The sequence below is a fragment of the Emiliania huxleyi genome (genome assembly GCF_000372725.1).
Source record: "Emiliania huxleyi CCMP1516 unplaced genomic scaffold EMIHUscaffold_4061, whole genome shotgun sequence".
Taxonomy (NCBI): domain Eukaryota; phylum Haptophyta; order Isochrysidales; family Noelaerhabdaceae; genus Emiliania; species Emiliania huxleyi.
In genome coordinates, this window is record NW_005198926.1 from 1 (window position 1) to 1,329 (window position 1,329).

General features: G+C 63.5%; 1 protein-coding gene across 1 annotated transcript; it reads right to left on the minus strand.

Moving 5' to 3' along the window:
* Positions 1-24: 24 nt before the first annotated feature.
* EMIHUDRAFT_124082 (hypothetical protein) lies at positions 25-728 on the minus strand (the record flags this gene model as incomplete). The annotated part of the gene is made up of 2 exons (XM_005769922.1): positions 25-150; positions 240-728. Coding segments are annotated over 2 exons (615 nt in total), but the record flags the coding sequence as incomplete, so codon positions are not given.
* Between the last annotated feature and the right edge of the window lie 601 nt (positions 729-1,329).

Genomic DNA, 1,329 nt, shown 5'->3' on the forward strand with positions numbered 1-1,329 from the left:
TGCTGCGATCCTCGACGCGTTTACCAGCGCCTCGGTCTGCGTGCGTTTCCGCGTCTCGTGCAGCTCCTCGCGCCGCTGCAGCGTCTGCTCCTCGGAGGTCTTGACGCGAGCGAGAAGATCGGCGTGCGTCGCCTCGAGGACCTCGTGCCGCTGCGACGAGAGGGCTGTGCGTGGAGTGAGCGCCCAGCGGCTCTGAAGGTGGGCAGCCGCTAGCCTCCGGCGCCGCAGGGCTCACGCACCCTCAGGATGGCCTCGATGTCCTCAAAGTAGTCCGAGTGCTCGCACGCTCTGGCGAGGAACTGCTCGGGCCGCTCCAGGTTCCTCAGCGCCGCCTCAATCTCCCCCTGCGCTGCGCGCTGCCTGAGCAGCTCCGCCTCGAGCGCCACCCTCTCGGCCTCACGCGCCTCGCGAATCTTGGCCTCCTCGCCGGCCTTCCGGAGGGCGCGCGCACGCTTGGCGTCGTTCTCCTTCAGGAATTTGTCGAACTTGCGCACCTGCTCCTTGATGGCGTCCTGCCGCTCCGCCAGCTCCTCCTCCCTCTCCGTGCACCGCCGCATCCTCGAGAGGAACTCGTCCTTCTTCTTGTCGAGCTCGAGCTGCACGGCGGCCATCTCCTTCTTGCGCTGCAGCAGCTGGGTCGACTGCGAGAGCGGCACCGCCTCCTCATCTTCCTCGACGGCCGGCGCGGTCACAAAGCCGTCGCTCAGCAGAGCCACGGAGGCGGCCATGGTCGGGCTGCTGCAAGCGGCCGGTGAGGGGGCGTCGGTTACGAACGGACCGGGCTGACACGAAAGCAGGTGAGAGATCGAAGGCGCTTCTCAATGTTGTCCCGACTGAAAGACGACGTCGCCGCACTCAAACGGGAACGGGACATCGACCAGAAATTCTCGCGACAACACCGGGACCTCGCCCGACTCAAGGAGGAACTCAAGCAAGGAGGACAAAAAGATTTGATCAATTGATGGCGTTGCGCGGTATGCTGTGGAGCGCGTCCTCCCATCCCTCCCTTGGATTGTCTGTTTTCTTTCTTTCTTTCTTGAGCACTTGAGCACTGGATAGGGTCGATTCCGCATGGTACCTTGGTACGGACCCCATGAACACCCCTGTGCATGCCGTCCGCCACATGGGCTGCCATCGGCATACACAAGGCGCAAGCTCACCGAACGGCGGGAGGTGTACGCGACCCAGAAGAAATCGGGCCGTGTCGTTCCCTCCGCTGGAGAGAGGTCCATCAGTTCCCGTTCCCCAGGACACCTCCTCTCCAGCTGCGACCGTGGATCATAGCAAGACCATGAGAGTGCTCATGCTACAAGAGGAGCTTGTTCAGCA